Source organism: Eschrichtius robustus, chromosome 21, assembly GCF_028021215.1.
Source record: "Eschrichtius robustus isolate mEscRob2 chromosome 21, mEscRob2.pri, whole genome shotgun sequence".
NCBI classification, from domain to species: domain Eukaryota; kingdom Metazoa; phylum Chordata; class Mammalia; order Artiodactyla; family Eschrichtiidae; genus Eschrichtius; species Eschrichtius robustus.
In genome coordinates, this window is record NC_090844.1 from 34,300,639 (window position 1) to 34,317,432 (window position 16,794).

The following is a 16,794-nucleotide window of genomic DNA, read 5'->3' on the forward strand; positions in this document are numbered from 1 at the left end:
TGTTTTTGTAGCTCCTTTTCTTCTCTTGTGTTTCCCACTTAGAGAAGTTCCTTTAGCATTTGTTGTAGAGCTGGTTTGGTGGTGCTGAATTCTCTTACCTTTTGCATGTCTGTAAAGCTTTTGATTTCTCCATCGAATCTGAACGAGATCCTTGCCGGGTAGAGTAATCTTGGTTGTTCATTTTTCCGTTTCATCACTTTAAGTATATCATGCCACTCCCTTCTGGCTTGTAGAGTTTCTGCTGAGAAATCAGCTGTTAACCTTGTGGGAATTCCCTTGTATGTTATTTGTCGTTTTTCCCTTGCTGTTTTCAATAATTTTTCTTTGTTTTTAATTTTTGCCAATTTGATTACTATGTGTCTCGGCCTGTTTTTCCTTGGATTTATCCTGTGTGGGACTCACTGCACTTCCTGGACTTGGGTGGCTATTTCCTTTCCCATGTTAGGGACGTTTTCGACTATAATCTCTTCAAATATTTTCTCGGGTCCTTTCTCTCTCTCTTCTCCTTCTGGGACCCCTATAATGCGAATGTTGTTGCATGTAATGTTGTCCCAGAGGTCTCTTAGGCTGTCTTCATTTCTCTTCATTCTTTTTTCTTTATTCTGTTCCACAGCAGTGAATTCCACCATTCTGTCTTCCAGGTCACTTATCCGTTCTTCTGCCTCAGTTATTCTGCTATTGATTCCTTCTAGTGTAGTTTTCATTGCAGTTATTGTATTGTTCATCTCTGTTTGTTTGTTCTTTAATTCTTCTAGGTCTTTGTTAAACATTTCTTGCGTCTTCTCGATCTTTGCCTCCATTGTTTTTCCGGGGTCCTGGATCATCTTCACTATCATTATTCTGAATTCTTTTTCTGGAAGGTTGCCTATCTCCACTTCATTGAGTTGTTTTTCTGGGGTTTTGGCTTGTTCCTTCATCTGGTATATAGCCGTCTGCCTTTTCATCTTGTCTATCTTTCTGTGAATATGGTTTTTGTTCCACAGGCTGCAGGATTGTAGTTTTTCTTGCTTCTGCCTCTGCCCTCTGGTGGATGAGGCTATCTAAGAGGCTTGATGGGAGGGACTGGTGGTGGGTAGAGCTGACTGTTGCTCTGGTGGGCAGAGCTCAGTAAAACTTTAATCCACTTGACTGTTTTTGTGTGGGGCTGGGTTTCCTCCCTGTTGGTTGTTTGGCCTGAGGCAACCCAACAACTGGAGCCTACCTGTGTTCTTTGGTGGGGCTAATGACAGACTCTGGAAGGGCTCATACCAAGGAGTACTTCCCTGAACTTCTACTGCCAGTGTCCTTGTCCCCATGGTGAAACAGAGCCATCCCCTGCCTCTGCAGGAGACCCTCCAACACTAGCAGGTAGGTCTGGTTCAATCTCCCCTGGGGTCACTGCTCCTTCCCGTGGGTCCTGATGTGCACACTACTTTGTGTGTGCCCTCCAAGAGTGGAGTCTCTGTTTCCCCCAGTCCTGTCGAAGTCCTGCAATCAATTCCCACTAGCCTTCAAAGTCTGATTCTCTAGGAATTCCTCCTCCCGTTGCCGGACCCCCAGGTTGGGAAGCCTGACGTGGGACTCAGAACCTTCACTCCTGTGGGTGGACTTCTGTGGTATAAGTGTTCGCCAGTCTGTGAGTCACCCACCCACCAGTTATTGGATTTGATTTTACTGTGATTGTGCCCCTCCTACCGTCTCATTGTGGCTTCTCCTTTGTCTTTGGATGTGGGGTATCCCTTTTGGTGAGTTCCAGTGTCCTCCTGTCGATGATTTCCAGCAACTAGTCTTGATTCCAGTGGTCTCGCAGGAGGGAGTGAGAGCACGTCCTTCTGCTCCACCATCTTGGTTCCTCCCCCTTCTTTCCATTTTTTGATTGTATTATTTCTTTTTTTGATATTGAGCTACATGGGCTGTTTGTATATCTTGGATATTAATCCTTTGTTGGTTGCTTTATTTGCAAATATTTTCTCCCATTCTGAGGGTCATCTTTTTGTTTTGTTTATGGCTTCCTTTGCTATGCAAATGCTTTTAAGTTTAATTGGATCCCTTTTGTTTATTTTTGTTTTTATTTTCATTACTCTAGGAGGTGGATCAAAAAATATCTTGCTGCTATTTATGTCAAAGTGTGTTCTGCCTATGTTTTCCTCTAAGATTTTTATAGTGTCCAGCCTTACATTTAGATCTTTAATCCATCACTAATTATTAGAGAAATGCAAATAAAAACTACAATGAGGTATCACCTCACACTGGTCAGAATGGCCATCATCAAAAAATCTACAAACAATAAATGCTGGAGAGGGTGTGGAGAAAAGGGAACCCTCTTGGGTTCTGTTGGTAGGAATGTAAATTGGTACAACCACTATGGAGAACAGTATGGAGGTTCCTTAGAAAACTAATAATAGAGCTACCATTTGACCCAGCAATCCCACTCCTGGGCATATACCCAGAGAAAACCATAATTCAAAAAGCACATGCACCCCAGTGTTCATTGCAGCACTATTTACAATAGCCAGGACATGAAGCAACCTAAATGTCCATCAAGAGAGTAATGGATAAAGAAGATGTGGTGTATATATGCAATGGGATATTACTCGGCCATAAAAAAGAACAAAATAATGCCATTTGCAACAACATTTGCAACATGGCGACTGTCATGCTGAGTGAAGTAAGTCAGATACAGAAAGACAAATATCATATGATATCGCTTATATGTGGAATCTAAAAAAAAAATACAATGAACTTATTTACAAGACAGAAGTAGAACCACAGATGTAGAAAACAAACTTATGGTCACCAGGAGATAAGGCCGGGGGCAGGGGAGGGATAAATTGGGAGATTGGGATTGACATATACACCTAAATCTATATAAAATAGATAACTAATAAAAGCTTGCTGTATAGCACAGGGAACTCTACTCAATACTCTGTAATGACCTATATGGGAAAAGAATCTAAAAAATTAAATTCTAAAAGAAAAAGAGTGGATATATGTATATGTATAACTGGTTCACTCTGCTGTACACCAGAAACTAACACAACATTGTAAATCAACTATACTCCAATAAAAATTTTATTTAAAAAAGGATTACTGTTAATTAAAGAAAACCAGACATCTCAAGTTATAAATTTAGTACTTTTCTATGTATGGGAAGATGCAAGAGTCTGGGCTCCTTGAAACCATTCCTTTGATATACACCTTAGCTATCTAAGGCCAGTATCCTGTTCTTCCCCATCCTGAGTTCCCTCAGGGTCCACCATTGGGGGCAGCGGTTGCTGATGGCTTGATGGCTGCAGCATCCTTTGTTTGCTGATATGGCAGGCAACAATTTTCATTCACAACCTATAAACCAATTCTTACCAAAGCGTTAACTGGTTATTTAGTAATAATTTAGAAGCTATTGATGGGGAAGGAAAGAGTTTGGGCAACCAACTAAGAAATCATGGAGTCAATTATGCCCTAAATATTTTATTTAAATATTAAAATTATTAGATCATTAAATATTATAATTATAATATTATGCACAAACATTAAGTATATCTTTTAAGGGGACAAGTGAAGGAAGCCATACTGGTTTGCACTTAAAGAGTGTGAATTGAAAGACCTTAGATGAGAGATTATCTTAGCTGAGAGAGGGAGGAATGAATTTTGAATGACTTAATGACCACATTGATCAATAACTAAGAACTCTGAGTTCTCCCCTCATGTCAGAACCTCATTGAATCTGGAGCATGAAGTAGAAGAAAGAGGTCTGATTCTGAGGAAGAAATGCCAACAGGGACAATGGATGTCTTTCTCAGTGGTAGCTGTGAGGACAGATGGCCAATGACCAGAGGACTCTCCCCTATCTTGCATAGTTAACACCTTCACCCTGGATGAAACTCTGAAACTGCAGCACAAAACCAAGGGGAAGCCAAGTGCCAAGAATGACTGTGCTCACATTGCTCACTGGCCAGGGTAAATGAGAGTGTAAATGAAGAACTTTCCAGTTGCAGCATCAATCCCCTAGGAGATATTAAAATGAATGTTGTGTGTTTTGAGATTTTCTTCTAACTAACCAACATTAATAAGCAACTGTGATCTCTAACCAAAGCTAAAAAACCTGACCTAGCCACTACACCAGAGCCTCACTGGATGTAATCAAAGACCCTTTTTTGACCAATGAACGGTGGGACTTTTTGTAACCAACAAGATAAAAACAAACAAACAAAAAAACTTATGTAATGATTTGGCCCTGTCCAACCTGAAAGTGTTAATATTTGATTCATATAGTCACTACTAAACTCTCCTTCCTAGCCATAAAAAAACAAAACAAAACAAAACCTCCTGATTTTTTTCCCCCAGAGAGCCACTTGGCAAATTACTCACGCATGTGAGTTTCTTTGTATAGCAAGTAAATAAGCTCAGTGCTTGCCTGCTTTTTCAATCTTTGGACTTGGTTTTTCCTTTATAGAAAATAAAGAGATGCTATATTTTTGCACAGTGCAGTCTGGGGGCTGAAATTCATTCAACTTATTGCACAGCCCATCAGGTCATGAGGTGCCTGCTGCTACTTTGACCAAATGCTTGTATAAAACTCAAATTCCAAGATGCATGAAACCGCTACTGGTGAAAGGCAGTGCTTGCATTCCTAAAGCAAACTCTTCATTGTTGTTGTCTTTTCTTCCCCACCATCTTCCTAAATGCTGAGATTCCAGTACTCCCATTGGGGTAGCTTTATCCTTTGCTCTGAGAAATCCCCCTACATGGACCTTTTAATTCTGCAAATGTGAGGCAAGGCTGTCTTCCAGAAAGGAGGTGTTTATAGAATAGCAGTTCCCGAAGCAGACAGATTTGGAATAGCAATGTGAAAGTGGGAGGCCCACAAAGAAGTACTGAGTCTCCCAAGTGGACATGTGAGGCCCCAGATTAAGGAGAGGCCATGCTTTTTGCTTTCAAGAGTATTTCTCTGACAATTCAGAGTGGAGCCCATTTAAATGGTAGTTTCCCATTATATTTTCTAACTGGTTGTATCAGTCTGCTAGGGCAAACTACCACAGGCTGAGTGGCTTAAACAATGGAAATTAATGTTCTCACAGTTCTTGAGGCTAAAAGTCCAAGATCAAGGTGTTGACAGGTTTGATTTCTTCTGAGGCCTCTCCACCTGGGCTGCAGATGGCTGTCTTCTCCCTGTGTCCTCATACAGTCTCTGTGTTGTCTTTTCCTAATCTCTTCTTCTTATAAGAATGCTGTATTGGATTATTATTATTTATATTATTATTAGTAATATATTTTATTATAATAATAAAATATAATACTACTATATACTTATAAATTATTATTTATATAATTTATTATTATTATTATCATTATTGGCTTATTATGCTGTATTGGATTACATTACTCATATGACCTCTTTTTACCTTAATTGTCTCTTTAAATGCCCTGTCTCCAAATACAGACACATTCTGAGGTACTATTGGTCAGGACTTCAACATACAAATTTTGAGGGAACACAATCCAGCCCATAACGTTGTTCCCTCTGCCCCCTCCCCAAATTCATGTCCTTTTCCCATGCAAAATACTTTCACCTAATCCTATGGCCCTCAAAGATTTAACCTAGTCTAGCCTCAACTCTAAGTCTAAAATTTCATGCAAGTAAGATGTGAGTGAGACTTGAGGTATGATTCATCCTGAGTCAAAATTCCTCTCCAGCTGCAGACTTGTGAAATCAGAAGAGTTATCTGCTTTCAAAATACAATGATGGGACAGGCATAGGATAGACATCTACCTTCCAAAAGGGAGAAATCAGAAAAAAAGAAAGGGTCCCAAGCAAGTCCAAAAACTAGCAAGTCAAACTGCATTAAATGTTAAGGCTGGAGAATAATACTTTTAGGCTTCCTTCTCTGTCCCCCAGGCCCACTGACAAAATCCTATGAGTCTGACTGTCTTCTTTCATTTCATGATGTTTCTGTACCCTTCAGTCCAAGCTGGCAGCATATCTGCTGAGATAGCTGTTAAGATCTGTGATCATACCATAATCTCTTTTTGGAGTGATGATCTAGCCATAACCTGGTGTTCTCTCCAGAACACACTTTCTTGTGTTTTGCAATATGGATAGGTTGAGAATTTTCCAGATCTCAAATTCTGGTTCCTTTTTGCTTTTTGCTTAACAATTTCTTCTTCAATTTATCTCTCTCCTCTCACATTCTACTATGAATGCTTAGGAATCTCCTCAACTAAATATCCAAATTCATCACTCACATGTCTTACCTTCTACGAATTAAATATGACATTGCCTGCCATATCAGTAAACAAAGGATGCTGCAGCCATCAAGCCATCACATTACAGCCACCCCACAATGAGCCCTGAGGGAACTCAGGATGGAGACAGGATGCCCGCCATCTAGCAGTCAGCTGCTGCAAGCTCCCCTGACAGTGCACCCTGAGATGAGAGAACACAGTACACTGGCCTCAGATAGGTGCGGTGCATACGAAAGGAATGATTTCGGACTCTTGCATCTTCCCATACATAGAAAACTGCTAAATTCCTTAATTTGAGACATCTGGTTTTCTTTAATTAATATTAATTAATTAATTATTAATATATGGAATCTAAAAATAAATGGTTCTGAAGAACCTAGGGGCAGGACAGGAATAAAGACGCAGACGTAGAGAATGGACTTGAGGACATGGGGAGGGAGAAGGGTAAGCTGGGACGAAGTGAGAGAGTGGCATGGACATACATACACTACCAAATGTGAGATAGCTAGCTAGTGAGAAGCAGCCACATAGCACAGGGAGATCAGCTTGGTGCTTTGTGACCACCTAGAGGGGTGGGATAGGGAAGGTGGGAGGGAGACGCAAGAGGGAGGGGATATGGGGATTTATGTATACGTATAGCTGATTCACTTTGTTATACAGCAGAAACTAACACACCATTGTAAAGCAATTATACTCCAATGAAGATGTTAAAAAAAAAAAAACAGTAATCTTTTGATGTTCTGACTACTTGTATATCCTGCCTCCTCTTTATGTCTTTGGATCAGTCCCTTGCAGCTATCTGAGAGGCTGTGTCCCAGGCTTAAGTGCTCAGTTTTGTCCGCCAAATAAAACATAACTCTCAACTTTTAGGTTGTGTATTCTTTTTTTTTTTAACATCTTTATTGGAGTATAATTGCTTTACAATGGTGTGTTAGTTTCTGCTGTATAACAAAGTGAATCAGCTATACGTATACATATATCCCCATATCTCCTCCCTCTTGAGTCTCCCTCCCACCCTCCCTATCCCACCCCTCTAGGTGGTCACAAACCCACGAGCTGATCTCCCTTTGTGATGCGGCTGCTTCTCACTAGCTATCTATGTTACATTTGGTAGTGTATATAAGTCCATGTCACTCTCTCACTTCATCCCAGCTTACCCTTCCCCCTCTCCCGTGTCCTCAAGTCCATTCTCTACGTCTGTGTCTTTATTCCTGTCCTGCTCCTAGGTTCTTCAGAACCTTTTTTTTTTTTTTTTTTAGATTCCATATATATGTGTTAGCATATGGTATTTGTTTTTCTCTTTCTGACTTACTTCACTCTGTAGGACAGACTCAAGGTCCATCCACCTCACTACAAATATAGGTTGTGTATTCTTTTTTTCTGTCAACACTTCCACCAAACTATAGAATAGAATTCAGTCAAGTTTTTTGCCACTTTATAAAAAGAATCATCGTCCTTCCAGTGTCAGAGATCTCACCAAAAGCACTTTTAACGCCCATATTTCTACCAAGAGTCTCTTCAAAGCAACCCAGTCTTTTTTAAACATACACCTCAAAACTCTTCTTGCCTCTATCCATTACCCAGTCCCAAAGCCACCTCCACATTTTTAGGTACTGGAGGTTAGCACTTCAACATAAGGATATGGGAGGAACACAGTTCCATCCATAACACTGCTTACTGCTGAATTATAAGAACAATTTTTTTCTTATAATTGTTTAATTTGTGAGATATAGTTTGGATTTGATTGTTTTACTAAACTCACTTATTACTTGTTTTTCTTTAGTGCATTACAGCTGTTCTAGGTATATACCTATATCTGCATCATGTAGTAGTATTTTTCATCCTCTATTCAAGTAACAATAATATGCTCTAGGCACCATTCTAACTGCTTCACATCTATTAACTTAGCTAACCCTCACAGAAACTCTATAAAGATTTACAGAAGGGTCCCTTGTCTGAAAAGAAAAACAAAAACAAAAAAACTTTTTTAGGCTAAGAAGTACTATTAATATCTTCACACGTTACAATGAGGAAACTGAGACACCAATAAGTTAAGTAGCTTGCCCAGTTCACAAGCTAAGTGTAGAACTGGGATACTTTTTTTTTTTTTTAATATTTATTTATTTGGTTGCACTGGCTCTTAGTTGCAGCAGGCGGCTCCTTAGTTGCAGCACTCAGGCTCCTTAGTTGTGGCATGTGAACTCTTAGTTGTGACGTGCATGTGGGATCTAGTTCCCTGACCAGAGATCGAACCCAGGCCGCCTGTATTGAGAGTGCAGAGTCTTAACCACTGCACCACCAGGGAAGTCCCCAGAACTGGGATTCCAACGTAGTCATTCTGGTGAATACACAATACACTCTTTCTTACCCCTTATTTTCATTTCTTCTTTTTTATGTTGACTCCAATGTAGATCCTTGTACAGTTGAAATGATAAAAATGGCAGTGAGTTTGTAAGGAATTATAAGAAGGATGGGAGAGATTTAGAAGATATTTTTCCTTACCACCTGTCAGTTAGGAAAGTATAATACCTTCCATATCTGGTTCAGGAATTTTATAGAAATATTGTCTCTGAATATTATACATCAATATATAAAAATAGGAAGTAATGTCATAAAACATATATCCATATTAATGCAAATAAGTATGTATTTTCACTGATATAGATTATTTAACTTAGAAGGACAAAAGCTGAAAATGTTCTGAAGTTGGAGCATAAACTGGGGGCTGGAATAACAGACCTGTGAGAGCCCTCCATCATGACAGGATGCTTAGAATACAGAGGAAGTCAGTGGAGTCCCCACAGGACAGATGGAAAAGGTAGGACCCTTCACCGTGAATAGACAGACTAACCTATGGTACCAATAACACAGTCCTCTAGTTATCATTACTCCATAAGACAACTACCTTTCCCCCCCAGAATGTTTAAGACACTTCAAGATGGAGCCACTCCATGGACAACTTGTTCCTTTGAGCTCCACAGAAATTCCCCTTGCTTTCCTCTCACTTGTTAGTGGTGAATTGTGCAGGAGTGATCCTACGAAAGTGAGGACAACTGCTCCTGCCAGGAACCAAGAAGAGAGCCCCAAACTCCTTGTCCTCTTCCTTTTCACGTTTGCTGAGCAGACTATGAAAGGGGAAGAGCAATGAAGATGCTTATAGTATACGAGCACCATGCCTTAGGAAGCTCTGGCCACAGGCACAGACTCTGGCACCACACTGTCTGGATTCAAATCCTGGCTCCCCACTCCAGGTTGTGTGGGTTTGGACAAGTTACTTTTGTGTCAGTTTTGTCATCTATAAAATGGGAATGATAATGGTATATCCATCTCGAAGGTTTTGTTGTTGTTTGTCATTTGGTGGGGAGGGGTGTAAGTTGACGTGTGTTGATATAGTGTGGCATTTCCAGCAGTCATCAGCCTTGGCCCCAACCCCAACATTAGGATGCTGGTGTGGTTCTCATGTAAACAACTTCTTCCTGGAGTCTTCCTTTGTGGGGGGCGGGCGGGCACTTGAAAGAACATTAGCTCTTTCAATCCACTTGAGGATCACTAAATGCTTCTCTAGCTACATAGCCCCAAAGATGAGAGAACCTCAATGATATTATGCTGGGTGACCTCTGTGCTGATTAGGGTGCCCCAAAATCTGAATCAACCTAAAATATGTCTACCTAGAGTGACAGAGTTGTAAACTGTCTGGACCATAATTAACTTTACACAATTAGTCAAACAAGGTTACATTCCTCAAGGGAATTAGATGACCCTTGGACAAGCTTATTTGATAAGATTTCTCTGCCCCTAGTATAATTTGAAGTGACCTGGACAATCTTGTTGGTTGCCAAGGTAGGAAAACTGAGAGCCATGTGGTAACCCTCAGTTCTGGAGAGGACCTGCTCCTTAAATTCTTCAAAAGTACCCCCAGAGCAGTGGGGAGAGCCTTCCCATGAATTTGTAATTGGGCACAAACATGTGGCCTTGGTCAGAATCTTGTGAGTTTGCATCCAAAACCGCTCTAAAAATTCAAGTGCCTTGAATGGTTGCTCTTCTTTAGGGGGAAAAGAGAAGCAGAACTGGCCAACTTCCCTAAGTAAATTGTGAAGCTGGCAAACCTAGCCTCCTGCAGATACATCCCCTCTGTCCTTTCCCAACTTCATCTTCAGAGGGCCACAGGTTCTTGAGCAGCTCCAATGACTCAATCAGGGAGGAAATTTTAATTTGCAGAAAGGTTTTAGGGACTTAAAGCTGGACCCAGGAGAATTTTCAGGCTCTTGTGACAGGAACAAAAAGATAAGCTACTGATGGAATTATTTCCAATCCTATGCTAGGCCCCAGGGACATTTTTGAGTGGGTTTTCTTTAGTCATCAAATCATACCACCTTGTGTCCTGAATTGGATAGAAAAGGTTTGCAACCAAGGATATCTACTTGTTCAAGAGATTTTTGTGACACCCATCTGGTTTTCTGTATTTCAAATAACAGAACTCTTCCAAGCTTGTTTGTTCCTGGAGAAAACATGAATGTCATAGAAGAAAACAGAATGCATTTGTTTCTTATCAGAAAGATTTATCTGATGTATTAAGAGAGTTAGGATCAACTAAGGTAAATTAATCCTCAAAGCTCTCCCCTTTCCTACCCTAACATTTATTTCCTTCTTCCAGAAGATACATCCCTCCCCTTATCAGAGTCAAGATTCTCAGAATTGCGTCTGAGAATGTTTAAGAGAAGCCATTCAGTTCCTGACTCATCTGGCTTGGAGATGAGGCCTCTAAGAAAGTAATTAAGGATAAAGGAGTTTGTAATGGTAGAACCCTGATCCAATAGGACTAGTGGCCTTATAGAAAGGGACACCAGAGGGCACACTCTGCATGTGCCTGCACCAAGGAGAGACCATGTGAGGACATAGTGAGAAGGTGGCTGCCTGTAAGCCAGGAAAAGAGCCCTCACCGGAAACCAGCCCTGCCAGATGGACCTTGATCTGAAACTTCCAGCCTCTAGAACTGTGGGGAAATTTCTGTTTCCAGTTCTGGCTCCAACCAACATTCTCACATCAATTCCAATGTGTGGGGTTTTTTTCCCCACACCAAGCTATTCTTCTACACCAGCTGAGTGTCCTACAATTCGACTAATTTCTGACACTATCTACCTGGAAATAGAGTCATATCCCACAGTTTAAGGGCTCAGCCCTTACAAGACTGTTCTCCCCCCTTCAGATGCCAATCGCGAATCCAGGTTATCTCCCATGCTTTTGGCCAACTGGCTATAGATCGTAGGACCCCCTCTTTGGGATTGATTAGTTTGCTAGAGCAGTTCACAGAACTCAGAGAAACACTTTACTTACTGGATTATCAGTTTATTATAAAAGGATATAACTCAGGAACCACCAGGTAGGACACATGTACTGGGCAAAGTATGGAGAAAGAGCAAGGAGATTCCATGCCCCCTCCAGGTGCACCACTCTCCCTGAATCTCCTCATGTTCACCAACCTGGAAGCTCTCTGAACCCTGTATGTTGGGTGTTTATGAAGACTTCATTACATACACTTGATTGATTAAATCATCAGCTGTTGGCAATTGATTCAACCTCCAGCCCCTCTCCCCTTCCTGGAGAGAAGTTGAAAATTCCAGTCCTCTAATCAGTGGTTGGCTTTCCTGGCAACCAGCCCTCATCCTTAGGTGTTTCCCAGAAGCCACCTCATTAACATAACAAAAGACACCTATTATTGCTCTCATCACAGAAAATTCCAAGTGTTTTAGGAGCTCTGTGCCAGAAATGGGACAGAGACCAAATATATATTTCATATTATGAATCACATTATCACACTGTTATTCAAGTCACTCAGCCTGTGGTATTCTGTTATGGTAGCCCAAGCAGTACTGAGAAGTAGGTACAATTAGTTCCTCCATTTCACAGACATGGTAATTAAGCACAAGTGTGGCATAATTGTTAAGTGGCAGGGCTGAGATTTGAAAACCAGACAGTCCAGTTCTTACTGGTGTAATCCCAATCTCTGCAGTATACCACTATTTGTGCTTCAATTAAAAAATGCCACCCAAATGAGCCAAGAAATTCCCGCCAATCTACACACAGAAAGCTAAGGTTATATGAAGGTAGCTCATAACATCCACCACACACAATGCAACATTGTCTATAAATATGACACAGGGTGAACCAGCTAGCAGTGAACCACATCACATTAATGTCCCAATACAGCACACATCCTTGGCAAACAACGCAGTTGTTCTCTTGTCATCCTGGGAAGTTCTCTTGTCAACCACAGCCATCCTGACCCTTTCTCCTTTTACCTTCTTTGTAAGATGCCTCTGTGAAGTCTCCCTGAGGCACCAGTGTCATTTGTTCAATCTTCCCATAACCTAAGCCAATTCTGTTCTTTTTGGTCCTTCCTGCACAAAGAGACTGATGACAGCTCATAATGCCATTTACCTTCAAGGAAGTGAGGAAACCTGGGTTCTCAGCCCAGGTTAATTTTGCCCCCAACTGGACATTTGGTAATGTCTGGAGACAATTTTGAAAACAACTGGGGGAGGGGGTACTACTGGCATGCAGATTGTAGAGCCCAGGAATGTTGCTAAAATCCTACAATGCACAGCTAGGCCCCCAAAAGAACTACTCAGCCCAAAATGTCAATAGTGCCAGGGTTGAGAAAATGCTGAAAAGGGAATCATGTGTTAAGTAAACAGTAGCATTTCAGGCATGGGGTAGGGATGAGAGGAGGGTCGTTTACACTCTACATCTTTCTACCTCTCCTCAAATGTTGCTTTGCACATGACCATAGCCACATACCTGTACTTGGCTCTGTACTTGGCTAAGTGATAAGACAGAAATGCTATCTTGATATCTTTTTTTCTTCTGAGTAACTAGGTTTTTTGGAGAGGACCCATCTAAGTTTTTATAGAATCTAAATTCCTGACATAGGTTGAGTTTTTCTTGTACATTCATAAAGGAAGTATGTTTAGAATTTCTAAAAATATCATGAGCCATATAAATGCTACTTTTAACGTCATGATGTAAAAATATTAACTTTGTACGGTACAAATTTTATTTGGTACAAAATTAAGTATGCAGAGTTCTAGTAATTACCCAGGTGTTATTATTATTTTTGAAACCATTGCAGACCTAAGAGAACATATGATTTTAATTTTATGCTGTTCAGATAAAGCCTTCACAAGTACTTCCTTCAGACTACTCTCCCTAGAAATGACTCCCCTGTGCCCTGTAACAGACCTGTATTTAACCGCCTCATTCTTTCCCAGAACTTAAACAATTGATTTGAGGCAGATAAACCTCAAATCTACATCTCAAGCTTCAAATGTTCCCCTAATCTTTGATAGCTCATTTATAACTGTCCACCAGACATTCACACCTGAGCATCTTGCCAAGCATCTCAAACTCAATTATGTTTAAAACCCAGTTCTTCATCATCCTTCCCTCAGCCAGCTCCTCTTCCTAATTTAGTGCTTTTTTCCAGTCACCAATGATCAGAACTCCTATAGGTGCCTTTAAATTCTACCCTTTTCCCCCTTACCTCCTTATCATATCCATCACCAGGTCCTAAAGTTTCAACCACCACAGTGCTTCTGCCATTGCTATTCTCCTTCCAATTCCCACTCCCACCACTCTAGTTCAGGCCTTGTTTTCCACTCACCTGGACTGTGGTAGGAGAGTCCTCATTGATGTCTCTACTCCAGCATCTTCCTGCAGGCAGGTGCCTCTTCCAGGTCTTATCATGCCATCCCCTACCCCAAAGCCTTCAGTGATGCCTATTGCTAAATGCATCGCCCTGCTTCCCAGGGATGTGTATAATAAGATATTAAAATGTCCTTTGAAAATTAAAGAATATTACTTAAATGTAATTTACTGACATAATTTGTTTTTTAAATTGTTTTATTTTTGATAAAAATCCAGATAATCCTTTAGAGAAACAAACCTCAGAGAACTGATGCCTTAAGAGACTTTGGACAGCCTCCTGGCCCTCTGGCAGACCTGGGCACTGAGGATGGAGAATCAGCCTGCAGCTATGAGTTGGGAAAAAAGTTCAGAAAAGGAGAAGAGGAAGGACAACAGCACAACCTGTAATCATGACAATGGTGAAGATGCTTACAAGTGAAATCTTGGCATTGGCTTTTCTGATATTAATTGTATTTTTTTTGAAAACCATTCTTGTAGAAGAGTCTTATTAGAAAGTAACTTCATAACATGAGTTCCTGTTAGTACTGCATTCACAGACCTCAGCATGTTATCTGAGTAGCTTGGGGTCTGCTAAAGTTTAGGTGTTGCTATTCCAGACCAGATAGTCTACATGAGCCCTTAAACTAGGAGTTCAGAATGAAGAAATTATTTGAGAATAGTAGAATTATATAGTTAATAAATTGTGTGTAGCTTTAACTAAACAATTAGAGTTGATATTTCAGCCTTTTACAATGAGCATGTACAGTCATCCCTCATTAGGTTATTGGAATAATGATTACATAAACCTGTATGTTAGTTATTCTCCATTTGCTGAACACTTCCTATCCAGCTGTAGAGCTGGAAGCGTCAAATAGAAGAAGATGAGATAACCCAGCAATTAGGTGCCACAGGAAATAGGCACCACCCCTAGGGCTGGGAGAAGCTAAAGAGGCAAAGAGAAGCTACTGCCTCAGAACAGGAACTTGGAGGAGATTCCTCCAGAACAAGAAGTTAAAAAGACAGAGGTAGAAGGAAGAGAAAAAGAGCAAGAAAGAATTATAGTTTCTCCCCATCTCCCATCTACTAATCATCTACCAGTATCTCCTCTTGGTGAAACTAAATAGAAAACCACTGGTAAAGAATCTGAGAACTACATTTTGTAGATTCCCACAACAGATTACAAAAAAGTATCAAAGGATAATTGGGGGACTGAAAGAGAACAGGTAAATATCCAGCACCCCTCACCAAAGGGCCCCAAGAAAGAAGTCACCCTGTCTCTGTGATGTCTCCAGTTTCTCTATCTCCATAGTTTCTTCCTTTCACAGATACAAGGCAATGACCAAGGAGGTGTCTTTCCTCACTTACAGCAAATATCACTGTCCCAGAAGAAATCCTTTTAACATTAATAATCCTTTAACCTCCTCCTGCCCACAACATTTGGATTATCTATATATCCTATGTGTAATCAAAAATCATTTTATAAATCATAGAGGGTGTGAGGACTGGGGCACTTTTGTAATAGCATAAAGCATTTAAGCATTTTTTTTAATTTTTCATGTTAATCAAATATATAAGCATGCAAAGGAGATTTAGTAATAAGACAATAATAAGGTCTGTAGGGGAATTGGGGAAAAAATTCTGACCCTGATTCCTTCCATACTACCGGACCCATTCTTCTATAGTTTTTATCCCAGTTTACAGCATCACCATTGAGCAAGAAAGAAACATGGGAATCATATTTACCTTTACTTTCATATCTTTTCAGGCATCGAATGCTGTGGAATTTTCTTTCTGAATATTTTTCAAACATGTTTCATCACCATATCTACTACACATTAGACATTCATTCTTTCTTGCCTAGACAAATACAACAGTTTTCTCAAGTGGTAAGCAAACAGGAACCCATGTTCAATTGCGAAAACAGACACAGAATGAATTCCTTTAGAGTGAGGACTGCCTTATATACTTATGTGTACTGAACCCATAGGACAGTGTGTGGCACCCAGGAGTTCAATAAAGAATTTTGTGAATGAATGGATCTGTCCTTTCCATTGGTGTGAATAAAATTTAATTAAGGTATTTTTATTACTAGAATAACTGTGTATTTTGCCAGCAAATGCCCTATGTGATAGTTTTCTGTCAATCTAATATCCATTTTTTCTTTGTTCTTCCTAACAGATATTTGACTTTGTTTTCCTACCTTCCTCACTCCCACTTCCAGAAGGGAGCCTGATTCTTTTGATTCAACCAGTTGAAGTAGGCATCTCACCCAGCCACTCTTATTGGTCTAAGGGTGGGCCCCTGCCTGAGATGAACCAGGCTCTCCCCTAGGTTTGGACCACTTCTCTCTTGCTTCTATTGAATGGGAATAAGAAAGCATGTTGACCCATTTACTTCTGGGCATCATTTTATAACCATGAGGATGCACAACATTAGAAGAAAGTTAATGCTTTGCACAGAAGATTGGAGAGACAGAACAATTGATATTTTTCTTTGAACTAGTGACTCCATCGACCGTGGAGACTTTGCTATGTCTAGCCTTCCTGTTTTGTGAGATAGTAAATTTTCTCATTAAATGAATGGGAGCTTTCTCTTACTTATAGCCAAGAGAATCCTAAGTGGTTTGTTTAATTGTCATCTTCTAATATTTTCTAATAATTGTCATCTTCCTAATGTTAATTGTCATCTTCTAATAATGTAGATTTATACTTCTAAAGGTCATTTTTACTACTTCTAACCTGAAAGATCCCTGCTGATTAAAAAGTTTTGTCATAGTCAGTGTTTGGAATACCAGTCTGTACTGTATAGGGAAGGGGAAAGTGAGGTGGGAGAGTGAAGGATTTTGTCAAAAGAGTGGGGGAGTGTGGGAGAGAATGACCAATAAATATT

General features: G+C 40.2%; 1 protein-coding gene across 8 annotated transcripts in view; it reads left to right on the forward strand.

Annotated features, from left to right (window-relative positions):
• Nucleotides 1-16,554, forward strand: part of LOC137755992 (centrosomal protein of 78 kDa-like) — a 28,420-nt gene extending 11,866 nt beyond the window's left edge. For 2 of the 8 annotated variants that reach the window (XM_068532170.1, XM_068532171.1), the window contains one exon: nt 14,143-15,939. In XM_068532170.1, coding sequence (XP_068388271.1) covers nt 14,143-14,177 — 35 coding nt within the window. In that variant the 3' untranslated portion in view covers nt 14,178-15,939. Of the gene's footprint in view, nt 1-8,886; nt 9,041-10,697; nt 10,818-14,142; nt 15,940-16,083 lie in introns of those variants that run through there. The other 6 variants (XR_011072145.1, XR_011072143.1, XR_011072140.1 and 3 more) reach the window with 6 other exon arrangements.
• The last annotated feature ends 240 nt before the right edge of the window (nt 16,555-16,794 follow it).